The following is a 14,109-nucleotide window of genomic DNA, read 5'->3' as shown; positions in this document are numbered from 1 at the left end:
TAATTCCTAAGCGGCAGTCACAATGCATTGACAGGTCTGCCTTAAATATACTTAACTGACATCCTGCCTTTTTTTTCCACTAGGTCTCTTGGTGTTGCACTCTGGGAGCTTTTTGACAATTCTGCTACTCCTTATGCAGAGTTTTCTGACTTGGATGTTATAACCCATGTCATAAAAGAAAGAGAAGTAAAACTTCCGAAACCTCAACTAGAACAGCCATATGCAGACAGATGGTAATATATGTTTTCATTCTTTGGGTTAATGGATCTTTAAGGATGGCAGTACATCGGTACATGTTTCTGTATTAATATGACTGCAGCAAATGTTTTTAACCCAACACACGCATGCACACTGTTCAGTACATAGTGTGCATTCTCCGTGTAAACTTCCTTCAGGCAGCACTAGTCTTGCTTATCTGTATCCGCAAAGAACAGCATATAAGTAACATAAGCAAGAGTTTCCAGCTCTTCGCATCTGTTTAGGCAGTGGTGCCAGTGTCTTAGGTAATGATCAGTGTAATGCATGATTGGTATTTTAGTTTGTCAGATTTAATTGCATCAAGCAAGAACCACTTTTAGGACAGTACTAAAAAAGACTCCAATCCAATTTTGAAGGTTTGTGTAGATGCCTCCTGTCATACCAGCTTGGTTAGTTTGCTGTCACAATACAATAGCTGGCAGGTGGGATTACTCCATCCATGCTCTGGGGGAATAAAGTGCTATTTCTCATTCACTCTGCGGGGCTAAAGGAGAAAAATCTTAAGATGTATGGCCAGCTTAAAGTAGTATTAAGGTCTGGCCGTTTTTTTACCTTAATGCAAAACGACCCAGCACCTTTTTTCTACCCCAGTCCCCTACACACTTACCTTTCAGCTGCGCTCGTCCCCACCGCTGGTCCGAAATGATCCTCCGTTCCCCGAACTCCGGTTTGCGGGGGAGGATACTGATGGCAGAGGAGCCATAGGCTCCTTCAGCCATCAATCAAAGAGGGAAGGGGCGTGGCCAGCCACAGGGCTGTGTGTCTATAGACGCACACAGCCACTGCGGAAACGAGCAGGGACGAGCACGCACGGGTGCCTCCATTAGAATGTTGGTGGCACCCGTGCAGGGGACGGGTGGAAGTGCGCTGCGGGGAGCCACTTAGGCACTTTTATGGAATAAAAGCAACAGCCTCCAGCAAAGGAGGGTCTCCTTAAAGGAGAAATTAAAAAAAAAAGTTAGGCTTTAATATCGCTTTAAGTTTTGCTACAGCATTTCTGAAAATCCATTTATTTATGGTTCTCCCTTATGTTTCTATCAAAAGGAGTTCTTTTGCCTTGCAAAATAGAATAAATGAAAATTAGTCTGATCATAATTTGTTCTAGATTTAACAATTGTAATTTTCTTCGAAAGCAATGCAGAAGGCTCTTGTCACTGTACAGTTTTCTTTCTGTCTCATTTCAGGTATGAAGTATTGCAGTTTTGTTGGTTGCCTCCAGACCAGCGCCTGACTGCAGAAGAAGTCCACAGACTGCTGACATACCTCCGCATGCAAAGTCAGAGGGAGACAGAAACCGATTTTGAACAGCGTTGGGATTCTCTTAAGCCGAACCCTAGCAATCGGCAGGCCGCAGCAAACAATCTGGCATTTCCCATCTTAGATCAGTTCACTGGTGATGAACTAGGGCGTGAATTAGATGAAGTTCTTACTGTAACAGAGACTAGTCACGGGCTCAGTTTTGAATATGTATGGGAGGCAGCCAAAGAAGATCATTTTGAAGAACATAGTCACTCTGACTCTGACACCACAGTAAAATATAATAGCATATTTTTTCCTGTTCCTGTAGATGTTTTTCAAAAATCAGTCTCTGACCGTGAGCAAGAACAGCCTAGCCAAGAGGAGACACTTGCAGTTCCAGAGGTTGTACCAGTATTTGATGCCCATAATGTTTCTGTAGCTAATGAATATTACATTCAGTTGGAGGAACAAGGTGAGAGCCGGTTGGACTTTGATCACCGTGGCGATCACAGAGGACGAAAAGCTGAAAATGTACAGTTTATTGCCCTGAGTGAACTTAATTCATCAGGTTTAAGTAAAAATAAAAGTAATTTGTCTAGGTCCGAGCAGGCAGGCATTTTGGATTACATGGATGTATCCGCTCATGCTGCATTGCCAGTCATTGAACCAGCTAGCAGTGTTGGCCTCTCAGAAAAGATCCAAAATGAAATGTCGTTTTGTGACTTAACCAATCAAATCGGAGGCCAAGCTGATCACAGTTCTTCTACACTGTTTTCAAAGATTGATTTCTCTGATAAGAATATTTTTGATACTGATACCGTCATTTTGGGAAGTATGTCCGATTCAAATCTGGGGTTTGAAGATTTCAAAGAACTTTCTGACAATTTTTTATTTTTGAAAGAAAAGAACATGTTGTCAGACAGTCCGTTTGCAAAGGATCCTATATTAGATCTTACAAAACCATTGCAGAGTAACCTGGATGCAAAAAACCTTTTTGAAAACACTAAGAGTTTGGATATTGAGCTCATGTTGGCAGAGCTTGATGCTTCCTTTCTTAATATCTCAGGGGAACAGTTAATCGTGGAGCTTGAGGATACCTGTAAACAAGAAAACTTGACACATTTGCCACTGGTAGAACAGATGAAGCCTGCTGCCTTTGATCCGTTCACAGATTTTGCCATTGACACTCATCTGCATGACAAAAATCTTGAAAGCATGCCTGTGTGCAATATAAAAAATCATAAGAAGGATGAAGATCTCAAAGGCATGCCCTTTGATTCAAGACTTTCTGATGCTATGAACGAGGAAAGTCTAGGACTCAACAGGTCTTTTAGTCATAACCACGATGTTGTGGCTCATGAAAATGCTTGTAACGAGCAGATGCATTCTGATACATTTGATGATGAGTTAGCTATTCTAGATGGTGATAATTCAGCAAAGCATGTAAATGGAGACTGTATTTTAAACAGAGTTGCAATAAAATCTACTGCTTCTTCATCTGACTCAACCAGTCAGGACAGCTTGTTAGATGACACTATATCAAACTGTACACAGTCTTTTGTACCATCTATAGGAACACCAGATTCTCTAGATTCTTTAGATGTGCAGAATATATTAGAGACTGAGGAATCACACAAGTTTGTGCCATCCGATAAACCAGCTGATAGTGGATATGAGACTGAGAACCTTGAATCTCCTGAGTGGACCTCACATGTGAATGGTTCATCAAGCCATACTGTAACAGATTCTGAGCCCTCTTCTTTTACAGCACCTGTTATTATAATATCAGAAGTTGGACAAAATAATTTTGAGGTAAATGAGGAAGACCTTGATATTAAAACACAGAACTCTGCAAATGGCGGTCATAACTCTTACCGTGACTCTGCTTATTTTTCTGACAATGATTCTGAGCCTGAAAAGAAGCCTGAGGTTTTGGAAAATCGGGCTTCTGAAATAATAAATGCAACTAGTTCTCACACTTCAGAAGAAACAGAAAATACATCTAAAAGGAGTGGGCCTAAAAAGGTGCTTATTCCAGGAGAATGGGCTGAACATTTGTCACTGAGTTCAGAAAATGCGCATCAGACTATTCAAACTCCCATCAATGAATACACTGCAGATGACAGCACATCAGAACAGGATGAGGAAATTGTAAATCCATTTGGACCTTCTGAGGTTTTCTGTTCAATGAACACATTCAAAGATATACCATTTCTAAGCCATAGCGAAGGACAGAAATTAAAAGAGCCGGATATGGAAGGCAAATACTTAGGAAAGTTGGATGCTACTGGCCTGCTTGATTTGTCAGAAGATGGCATGGATGCAGATGAAGAGGATGAAAACAGTGATGATTCCGATGATGACATAAGAGCTTTCACCCTTCATAGTTTCGGCTCAGACAGTGAGGATGACACTGTACATCCAGTTCCTGTTGTTCACATGGAAACAGATGATGGGAAAAACTTAAAAAGTTTAATGAAAACACACAAGTCTGCTTCAAACAGATTGCTTGGAAATAGGAAGAGCAAAAAGGCTGTGAGCTTTTTTGATGATGTTACTATCTACTTGTTTGATCAGGTAAGAGTCTGCAATTAAATGTGATCAAGCGCACAATACAAACTAGATCAATTTTTTTAGAGTTTTATAAGTGTTATATGCTATAGAAATGTATAGTTTGCATTGATACATATTTGACATTTAAGCTATTTTGACATTTTAAGATCGTAATTAACAAGGTTATGCTGAACATTATTGCAAATGTTTTCTCGTGTAGGGAGAATGAACAGTCACATTTGTGGACCTCAGACCTTTCTAAACATATTTGTTGGACTGCACAGTTCTTATTTTGTAGTCCTCTTTAACCATAGCACCTGTTTGCCTATAAACTGTGTACCCATCACCCTCTTTAACTGCTGCCATCTAAATTTAAAAAGAGGATTCTCTGCAAAATACTACCCGGTTAGAGAATAATTGCCATATATATTTTAAAATATTTTATATGTATAATTTGTACATGGAGGTGTAATTAGATGTAAACCCTAACTGAATGACATTTAGTGTTCAATCATTTAAAAAAAACATAAAGCCTATATGCATCTGTTCCAGGAATGGCCGCATGGCCTTTCCCAGGGCAGGTTTTTTTGATGACCACAGTAGATCAGTGAACAGTGCTGAAATGGCCAATTGTAGTCTCCTTTGGAATCCCCTATGACAATAATGGCTTATGAGGACAATGCTGGAGCACAATTGTTTAATCTGAACTGTTATTAGGGGGGTGGGGGTTGTACTGATTCAAATATTGAACTCTAGTGGTTAAAATCTACAAATCTTTAATGCGAAAAAAAAACCTGTAAAAGAGCCGCAATTTAAAATATATAAAAGTCACTTTAAAGGGAAACTAATGGTTGTGGTTATATGTCTTATAGGACTTTTAAAAATGTTTGGTCTATATTTCAGTATCTACATATTCTTTACTATACAGAGATTTAAAACACGACAAAGGATTCTCAAGTCGGTATAGGCTGGCTAGATGGCACAGCGAACGCTGCCTGCTATGAGGCGCTATCTTTTTGATTGAAATGTCATCCATTGTCATCCGATTTTTAGGTTTGAGTCACTGATTTGACTCCGAACTCCGTAAGCAAGACCGTAAGCCTAAACCATCATCTACTGGCTCAAATAGAAAAACTTATTTCATATTAAGTTAGCAAGCAAATAAGTGCATATTTTTGTAGATCTGACCAACGTAAAGAACGTTGGTACAAAACCACTAATCAGTATGTTTTGATGAAGATGCAATATCAACTCATTAGTACACTTTAGTTTTCTTTAAACATGTTTGTGTCAATGTACAAATAAAAAAAATCCACTTTTTGTCCTAAAAAAAATAAAACAAGATATTTCATGCCTTTTTTTTAGATGTTTTGTTACAGCAACATGGCAGATTTAAGGTTTTTCTCGGCAACGTCAGTGATCTGTCCTAAAAGAAAGACTTGGGACTGAAACCTGAGGATTGTGTTTCTCTCATTAACATTTGAATGCAGAAACCAGGGCTGTAATCCTTTAACCCTTTATTAGGACAGGCAGTCTTCAAATCTTTACAAATCCTACTGAAATCAGCCAGCTCAGTACAGACAGGGTCTGGTGCTCCATCACTGTCCTAAAATCATTCGTTTGTATTGTTTTAGAAAAACTGTCACATGACACTAAACAAAAATGTATCAGTACTTGTATCTGTACGTGTACTTGAAAAAAATGTCTTCTAGATTGATATATAGATATATCTAGATAATGTAAATGGGTAAGCTGTATTAGTCCAGTAGACTAGATGTAAAAAAAAAAAAAAACACTGAGGCTAGATATAGATATATCGTGCATTAAAACAGGGATGCACAAATCCCAGGAGCTCCGTGTGCTCCTTTTTAAAATGACAGCTGTCTCCTAACTTTTGCATTTTTAGTCTTGGATCTGGAAAAGTATCTGCACATGTACTTGTACCAAGTACGGTACTTGGTATCTGAACATCCCTGCTTACTTGTAAATGAAAGTCCCATTTGTCAACCAGATCTCATTTTTAAGCTCGTCAGAGGATATGTCCTATGTATAGACTGTAAACTTGACAGGACTCCCATTAGTGTCATCCATTTTAAACTCTTAAATATGCACACATGGGTTGCAATCATTACCTGATACACAAACAGGATAAAGAAGTCCTTAACTTCTTGTATAGCACAAGAAAAGGCTGACTTTGATGGCAAGAAAGCAATCACACAACTTCAAGCGGACATTTGTTACAGTGGTTAACACATCCTCCTTATGTAGTCATTTGTAATGCACCAGTATAGCAGGTGCACTATATACTGTATAGGGAATTAATCAAACTGGAGCAGCTGTCCATGGCAGCCAATCGGGTCCTATCTTTTATTTTCAAATCTTAACTAAACAAACTGAAGAGATAAGCTGATTGGTGCTCCAGATTCAGTCTGCTCCAATTTTGATAAATTCTCTCTCTCTCTCTCTTCTCTCTCTCTCTTCTCTCTCTCCTCTCTCTCTCTCTCTCTCTCTCTCTCTCTCTCTCTCTCTCTCTCTCTCCCACCCTCCCCCCCCCCCCACACACCCACTTCCAATTTTGATAAATTCTCTCTCTCTCTCTCCTCTCTCTCTCTCCTCTCTCTCCTCTCTCTCTCTCTCTCTCTCTCTCTCTCTCTCTCTCTCTCTCTCTCCAACCCTCCTCCGCCCCCAAAACAAACCTGTACACTGGTTTTGCTATTCCTTAATGGCTGCTTCCGATTATAGTTGTGACTGCTAGGATTTATTATATATCAGTGTGCTGTTAAGAGTGCCGTTTTTTTTCTTTTTGCTTTGTAGGAAACGCCAACCAAAGATCTAGGCTCTCGTGCTGTGGACTCTAGTAGTCCAGTGTCTAACAGTCAATCTTCCCCATCTGCTCCAGGATCTCGATTCACAAACTCTGAGAGCTCAACTGATGAAGAGGGTATGGGATATTTATGGTAGAAAAGTGCAATAACTTGTTTAGTTCATAACAATCCATTTACTGACCAGGCAAAAGTCATTCAAAACGCTCAGTGTGAACCAGACCTAACTCAGCTATCTCTGTGTAATTTAAGGTTTAGCTCTTGGCCTTTTAAAATGAGCTTAATCAAGGAAATTAATGTATTATCCACACAACCATGTGAAAAGGAGGAAAACTTCCACCTGCTCTCTGGAAATGGGTAAATATGAGCAGTGTTTCATATTTACCAGACTAAATAATATTGCAATTTTTGTAGTTCTGAATAATATACAGAAACACCTTTTAACTACCTCCGGGCCGGCCGTAGAAAAAAAACGGCCGGCCGGGAGCTCTCTAGATCTGAGCGGGCGTCTTTAGACGTCCGCTCAGACATTCCCCCGCGGTGAAATGCCCAATATTTAAAAACAGGCAGTGATACCTTTTAACATACAAGCGATATGCCGGCTGTAGAGCCCGGGATCAGCATGGCGCCTGTGTCACAGCGGATCAGAAGGAGATAGTTACACGAGCTCCCTCCGCTCCCCTCTCCTCTGCAAGAATGCGGAAGTGTTGTGTATTACATCACTTCCGCATTCTTGTGTCACTCTCCAGCTTCAGAAGCTGGAAAGAAACTGATGGGGCAGATTTGTGCTTCATCAGCTTCTTTTGGGGGTTCTAGGTGACATTAAGGGTCTTGGAGACCCCTGATGTCTCCATAAAGAGGACCTGTCAGATATTTTGCTATCACATAGGGGTTTTATTAGCCCCCGTATGTGATAGCAAAGTTTAGTGGAAAAAAAATTAGTTCTCCCCCCCAAAAAAAAAAATTTTTAAAGTTACACATACAAAAGAATAAAAAAACAAAAAAAATGTTTAAAGTCCCCACCCATACATACACGCATGCAAACATGCGTCGGGGGCGCATACGTGCAAGAAAGACGATTGCGCCCATTACGCCGCACATGTTACATATCGCCGCGAACGTCTGAGTGAGAGCAATAATTCTAGGGCCATCAATGATAACACTAAACTGATGAGCGGTAAAAGCTTTTAAAGAGTCGCCTATGGCCAATTTTGGGTATGGTATTTTTATGAGATTTCGCGGGTGCGCACAATTTTAAAGCTTGCCATGTTTGGTGTCTATTTAACCGGCGTGACCCCGACTTTTATATTTTACCAAAAACTGGGTAATAATAAATGTTTCCTAACATAATGTAAAACTTTTTTTTAAACAATTTTTAGTAAAAAATTAAACCCGTAGTGGTTATTAAATACCACCAAAAGAAAGCTCTGTGTCCCCAAAAAATGGTGTAAAATTCATTTCAGTACAGCTCTGCATGACGGAATAAACGTCAGTCAAAGTACCACAGCGCTGAATACTGAAAGATGGCCTGGCCAGGAAGGGGGCCTAAACACCTGGTCAGCAAGCAGTTAAAGGAGAACTATGGGGTCAGGGCTTTTCCCCATAGTTCTCCTAAGGGTAACGGGAGGACCCAAACTAGCGTCCTCCCATCACCCAAAGCTCAGTATATGGCGAGCTACAGCTCGCGGTATACTGAGACGCCGCAGCTGGGGCGGATCCTGATTTTACTGTCTGGAACCACCCAGCTGCTTGAGTGACAGCTAGCTTTGCCTATCTAGAGGAAGCCAGCTGTACCCGCCCCCTCCCCCGTCCTTTCCGCCAGTCAGCAGTGCTTTTCACTCGCCTCATAGTTCTCCTTTTTAAGAGAAATATTGTAATAAGCGGTCTTTTATATAATGAAACTCCGTAAATCTAAAGACAAATTCCAGGAGCCCATCAGCTAAAGTACTACCCTTTGTGCTTTATTTTTTGCTACACCTCAGGGTTTCATATAAAATGTATCATAAGTACTTAAGTGCACAAGACCTCATCTATCCATTCAAGATACAAATTCCAAATTAGCCAGCTGGATATTTCAGGTTACCTTTTAAGGCCTCTTTCACACAGGCTTTCCAATCGGGTCCGCCTGTCAGTTATTCAAGGCAAACTTTATCAGAAGCCCGATTTTAGTGTATGGGCAGCCGGATCTAACCGGACGGGCGTCCATTTACATCCGGTCATCCCGGCTCTTGCTGCTCCAGAAAAACAAACTGATCGGAGATCCATTTAGCCAGATTTCATCGTACCAGATTGGGGGTAACAGTATGTAAATGGACACCTCTCTGTTTAGATCCAGCTGCCCATACACTAACATGGGTCAGGTAATGTCAGTTTTTTGCTCCATCGCAAGGTGGAGGGAAAAGCTACATGGATGTTGCTATGGTCACATCTGTTCCGATCAAGAGGGGATCTGTGCACAGATCCCCTCCTGTTCAGACCTTGTGAAAGGGGCCCAAGTTGAATCACCGGCCTTGATCCAGTTTGCAGCCTGTGTCCTTTTATATTGACAGAGTCTCGAGCTTAAAGTGCAGCTGTTTGGTTATTGGGAGCAAAATACTTTTTTTTTTTTTGTAAAAGGCATTTTTGGGTTAAGCATATAAGTTTTCTAGGAGCCTGAAAAAATGTGTTCCTAAAGGCAAAAGCTTAGTGAGATCATTTTTTTTTCTGGAAAACCCGCCGGGAGTCGTACGATTCTCGGCGAGTTAGTGGCCTGCTTGTTCGACAATTGCCGAACCGGCCGGTGTGCGCACACTGCCCGTTTGCAGTCATCGCAAGCCCGCCCCTCATTGCTGTCATAGCAAGCCCGCCCCCCTGATGATCACAAGTACGATCTGCATGTCCAAGATGGGCAGATCGTACGTTTTTTTAAGTACTTTACAACCCTCGCAAGATAAAAGTCTTGTGAGGGTTGTAAAGTGTAAGGGCACCTTAAGACTGCTGATATTCCACTTGGGTCTACTCCCATGTGATAGCAGATGGTGGTGACAGGTACTCTTTAAGGTGATGCTGGGGGTCCAAAAGACCCTCAGTGTCACCTTTACACTGGAAATAAGCTATTGAAGTGCAGATCGCACTAACACACTAACATTAAGTTGCACAGGTCCCAGGATTCACATGATTGTTTCATTTGTAAGGCAACATCTTGGATCAGGAAGTTGATTCTGACCCTTGATGATGACTGAATAAAGATGAGGCCATTTGGATCGAAAGGATTACAAAGATGTTAGGGGAGTATTGCGATCTTTGAAAGGTATAATGTATTTGTAATTGTTGCTTACAGATTACTTAGACTGTATTTACTTAACATGAAAACATACACCTGAGAAGTTCTGTTCCTATACTGTGCCTAAATAAATGATTCTTTTCACTCTTTTAGGAGGTGCATTTGAATGGGATGATGACTTCACAGCTTCTGATTCGTCGTTTTTAAACAAACAAGCGGCAAACCTTATGAATTCCAGACTACCTGTTAACCCTGGAAAATACTTTTCACCTCCACCTCCATCTAGAGGTTCAGATGAAAACTGGGCACACACGTCTTACTCAAGATTTTCCATTTCACCAGCAAATATGGCAAGTTTTTCCCTCACACACCTAACAGACTCCGATATTGAACAAGGGGGTAAGTGCTTATTTTAGAAGTAATATGTGAACTACCTCTTTGCTTCTTTTGTTGGGGTATTTAGGGTACATATATAAATATGTAAAAAGGTAAATATGTCTAGCGTATACATGCTGTCCTCTGCAAAACTACATCGAATTTGCACTTTCTAATCTGTTTTATTTCAAGTATACACTTAGTCTGTTTTACCCTTAATTGGGTTCAGATGCACCCGCCAAAAACATTGATTTTAAATTTGTTCCCCATGGTCCCTGTGTATTTTGTAAAGTAGCCACCACTCCAAGCTCACTCCCATTAAGGACTACAATCTCTTGTTTCGTTTACTAATTTGTATTGAGATTGTAGTCCATCACAGGCATGAGCTTGGAGTGGTGGCTACTTTACAACACACACAGGGACCATGAGGAACAAAAGTAGCCACCCTCCAGAAGGAAGGACAGTGTCAGCACCAATTCAGACAGGATTTGAGTATCTACAGCCGGTCTGGATCTGAATGGTGTAAAGAGAACAGTGTGCTGGTGTACTGCGAGTAATGTATCCTACACATTTCGTACTGCACCACTACAGAAAGCTAGAAACATAGAAGAATGATATCAGTATTCATAAATGGAAAGTTGCGCTTTTTTAAGTTAATCATTTCCATATAAACATTTAAGCATATTACCTGTGTGCGAGTAATATTTAGCTTTCGCTTCTATTGTGCCACCTCAATGACTATCTAGCCTAGTACAGCTAAGGAGAGATCTTAAGTTTTTTTGGAATAAAAAGGGTTGTTTGCACTTGCATTATGAGAGTCGACAAGCGATAAGATAAAATTTTTAGCGGCAGAACCTTTCTATGTGGCCTTACATTATAATTTCCAGATTAGGTATAAAGTGACATTGAACTAATGTGTGATTGAAGCAGATGTGTACAGGTATGAGAGAAGAGCAGGTGGAACCTGCTGCTGAAGTTAATATTTAACTGCTGCAAAACATTTTAAAAAAATGAATCCAAGTTCACCAGACACGGCTTAAATAGATCCCGCTTGAGGTTTATGGTTTAGGCATCTCACTCCATTAACTGGACTCTGCCACCAACCATGCTTTTCTGAAATGTAACAACTTTCTTCAGTAAGTCTCACCAAAAATACATATGGCTGTCTGTTCCTTGAAAAAGAAAGCAACTCCGTTTTTGACAATTCTTCCTCGGTCTGTTCCCAACACTGGCTCTTGAAGTATAGTGGTTGTCTGTTTATTAATCTAGTAGAAACACAGTGGAAGCATTTTGTCTCCTTGGTACAGACCTGTTCAAACATGATATGATAGGTTGCCTCACATGGTGCCTTCATTTTTTTTTATTCTACCACATGTGTGACTGTCATATGTGGGAACTTCATAAACAATGACGTGTCGCAGGCCCGTGGCCTCATCTAATAAAATAAATGCTAAAAAAAAATGTTAAAATAGTTTTCTTAATTGTAAATATGGGACACAGGGTGTAATTCAAGTACCTAGGGTTATGCTGTTGCCTTCAGGAAATTTTGAAATGGCAAACAAAACTGTGGGGACAGTCTAGTATCACCCCTCCCACTCCCATCATTTCTATGTTTTTTGCTAGTGTTCTTCTCTTTGCTATGAGAGAAGCAAACCACAGAGTTAGTTCTTCAACAGATGGGTTATGCATCTGCCCTTTGGGTGATTAGACACTGGCATTTTTGCCTTTTTTTTTTTTTTTTGCACACTTGTTAAAATTATACATTTTAGGCCTGAGGATTACTTAACTCTTCTCGCCCAGATTTATAGATTTGCTTAAAACAGAGACCCTGTGGAATAAAATGGTGGCAGTTGCAATTTTTTTTTTTATGTCACAAGATATTAGTGTGTTTACCAAAACCAAATGTTCAGTTAAAAAAAATGCAAAGTGCACATAAGCACAATATAGTACTGCATTGTTCCTGGTCATACCCTCTACACCCCACCCCTGTGCATACTACCCACCTGTAATACCCACCACAGCCCACCCCTGCACATAATACCCTCCACACCCCGCCCCTGCACATGCTACATGCTATCATAGCCTCCACACTCCACCCCTGCATGTACTACCCACTGTAATACACACCACACTCCTCTCCTGCACATACTTCCTGCTATCTTACCCTCCGCACTCCTCTCCTGCACATACTACATGCTATCATACCCTCCACACCCTACTCCTGCACATGCTACATGCTATCATAGCCTCCACACTCCACCCCTGCATGTACTACCCACTGTAATACACACCACACTCCTCTCCTGCACATACTTCCTGCTATCTTACCCTCCGCACTCCTCTCCTGCACATACTACATGCTATCATACCCTCCACACCCTACTCCTGCACATGCTACATGCTATCATAGCCTCCACACTCCACCCCTGCATGTACTACCCACTGTAATACACACCACACTCCTCTCCTGCACATACTTCCTGCTATCTTACCCTCCGCACTCCTCTCCTGCACATACTACATGCTATCATACCCTCCACACCCCACTCCTGCGCATACTACCCATGGGAAACCCGCCACACTCCTCTCCTGCACATACTACCTGCTATCATACCCTCCACACCCCACCCCTGCACATACTACACGCTATCATGCCCTCCACACCCCACCCCTGCACATACTACACGCTATCATACCCTCCACACCCCACACCTGCACATACTACACACTGTAATACCCGCCACACACCTCTCCTGCACACACTACCTGCCATCATAACCTCCATAACCCACTCCTGCACATACAACACACTGTAACACCCGCCACACACCTCTCCTGCACATATGAACCTTTTTCATTCTAGAATGGGTGCAGATTTGCTAGCAATGGTAAAGTATTGTCACAGTTCATTTATTTTGCCTAAAAAAAGTTTTTTTTAAACATTTCTGTTCTTTATTTGCAGGTAGCAGTGAGGATGGCGAAAAGGACTGAAGAAACGACTGTTCCCGTTGTGGATGGCACTTGCACACCATTATGTTTTCTGTAAAGGACCGATCTCGGATCGTGTTAACCTCGAGAACATTGGCAGCAGGAGGTTGTGCAAATGGTGTAAATTATTATTGTACAATCTACTTCCTCATCTTCAGTCTACTGCCATGCTACGTGATCCCAGCACTCCTGTTCTTTACCTATATAAAGCTATTATTGCATTCAGTGCACATCATACAGGTTAGAGCTGTATAGTAGTATCGAGTACTATGGACCTTGTACATTGAGTTATACATATATATATCTATATTGTGTCTGTGCTAATGTGATGAAAAGAAATCTTACTGTGCATCCATCGACGTTTAAAACACTATGTATTGATTATTATTGCACTGTTCTATTTCTTGCATATCTGTACAGAAGTTTGTTTTTTTTAATTGGGGAAACCACTGCTTGCTATAAATTTTATCTGTTCGATTGTGTGGATATATTTGTTCCTTGCATTGTAGATTGTGAATGAAGCTGCTCCTGAGGTTCTTGATCTCAGCATCTGATATGCTGATATGCTGTATATATTGTTGTTTTCTCACAAGACAGCTATATATATATATA

The 14,109-nt window shown here is 40.9% G+C and overlaps 1 protein-coding gene across 1 annotated transcript in view; it reads left to right on the top strand.

Moving 5' to 3' along the window:
* Nucleotides 1-13,500, top strand: part of LMTK2 (lemur tyrosine kinase 2) — an 81,470-nt gene extending 67,970 nt beyond the window's left edge. Inside the window, exons 10-14 of the mRNA XM_018565331.1 lie at nucleotides 84-233; nucleotides 1,443-4,074; nucleotides 6,865-6,991; nucleotides 10,288-10,533; nucleotides 13,472-13,500. Of these exons, the coding sequence (XP_018420833.1) occupies nucleotides 84-233; nucleotides 1,443-4,074; nucleotides 6,865-6,991; nucleotides 10,288-10,533; nucleotides 13,472-13,500 (3,184 nt within the window). The remainder of the gene's footprint in view (nucleotides 1-83; nucleotides 234-1,442; nucleotides 4,075-6,864; nucleotides 6,992-10,287; nucleotides 10,534-13,471) is intronic.
* Nucleotides 13,501-14,109: the final 609 nt, after the last annotated feature.

This window comes from Nanorana parkeri, unplaced genomic scaffold, assembly GCF_000935625.1.
Source record: "Nanorana parkeri isolate BGI_ZX_2015 unplaced genomic scaffold, ASM93562v1 scaffold3, whole genome shotgun sequence".
NCBI classification, from domain to species: Eukaryota; Metazoa; Chordata; class Amphibia; order Anura; family Dicroglossidae; genus Nanorana; species Nanorana parkeri.
The sequence above is the reverse complement of the archived record's forward strand: the minus strand, read 5'-3'. Positions and strand labels throughout refer to the sequence as shown.